This window comes from Aphanomyces invadans, assembly GCF_000520115.1.
Source record: "Aphanomyces invadans strain NJM9701 unplaced genomic scaffold supercont1.34, whole genome shotgun sequence".
Lineage (NCBI taxonomy): Eukaryota > Oomycota > Saprolegniomycetes > Saprolegniales > Verrucalvaceae > Aphanomyces > Aphanomyces invadans.
Genome location: NW_008580179.1, coordinates 198,287 through 199,462, shown reverse-complemented (window position 1 = coordinate 199,462; position 1,176 = coordinate 198,287). Strand labels below are relative to the sequence as shown.

At 50.1% G+C, this 1,176-nt stretch overlaps 1 protein-coding gene across 1 annotated transcript; it reads right to left on the bottom strand.

Annotated features, from left to right (window-relative positions):
- Positions 1–6: 6 nt before the first annotated feature.
- H310_11769 (hypothetical protein) lies at positions 7–431 on the bottom strand (the record flags this gene model as incomplete). Its single annotated transcript, XM_008878534.1, has 2 exons — positions 7–75; positions 177–431. The coding sequence occupies 2 exons, from the start codon at positions 429–431 to the stop codon at positions 7–9; spliced, it is 324 nt and encodes a 107-aa protein (XP_008876756.1).
- Between the last annotated feature and the right edge of the window lie 745 nt (positions 432–1,176).

Sequence of the window (1,176 nt, the reverse complement as noted above, 5' to 3'; positions counted from 1 at the left end):
TCAACTTCAGTTGGGAGGGACAGCTCGCGCTTCATTGCCATTCGACTCAGGAGGGGGTTGACCTGAGGAACCTTCCTAACGAGCACAAAGACCATCCACAAGACCAACACACATCGGTTCGTGTTTACCTGTCGTTCTACCACACTAATTGACTCAATTAATACTTCTCGCATTACATCAATGATGTCGTCTGACTCCTCGTCGCATAAAACAATGGCCTCGAGCTCCTGGACCAGCTCATTGATCGACTGGGTCTCCACCAACTCGACAGCCAGTGCGCGTTCAAGAACGGCGGACGCCACGCCATCCTGCTTGGACCCCGCTGCCTCAAACACTTCGCGCGGGCGCGACACGTTCTGCGGATCGTTTGGAGTCACGTGCGGATTTTTGTCATCTTGCAACTTGATGATGCGTTCCTCGCACGGCCACATTGCAACGCTGGAGGGCAATCCATTTCGAGCAAGAAGGTACGGAACACATCCTTGGTGAAGTTGTTTGACTTGATATCAAAGGTGCCAGCAGAACGGTTTATGCTGTCATTCTGCGCTTCGACTGTGGCAACAAACGGCTATATGCCAATCTTGCCGTCCCACCGCTTCCCAGCGGTATGGACATCTCGTAATCGGGCCACGGAACAGAGAAACATCACTGTCGTAATGTACTATGTACTTGCACACTTGCTTTGGCTCTTGTTCTCCAGTCACGAGGTAGTAACGTAGACAACTTCTCGTCCAAGTGGACGTACTGAAGCATACTGTTGATCTCCATGCTGGAACCAACAAAATCCAACGCAAACTGCATACGTCCATACTTATTGGCGTCGGTGAGGTACGGCCGTATGGCGTTCTAGTGGGACCGAAACATTCCAAGCTCGACGTATTGATGCAACGACCCAAGACTTAGTCTTACCGTCAAGTGAGATTTTTATGCATGACTACAATAGCATTCCTGTTCTTTCCGAGATGGATCTAAGCGTAGTGCGTTGAGCATAAGGTGCTTGTAAAAGTGTCGCCTTGAATTCCATTGCAGTGAACGCCTTCTTTCTTCCAACTCTACCCTTCTTCCTACTTGCAAAAGTGACCCTTCATGCTACCGTGACCGACATCCTGCAACTTCGCGAGTACAAGGACCTGGCGATGGTCGAAACATGACAGTTGTACTTGTTTGCCAGGTCCT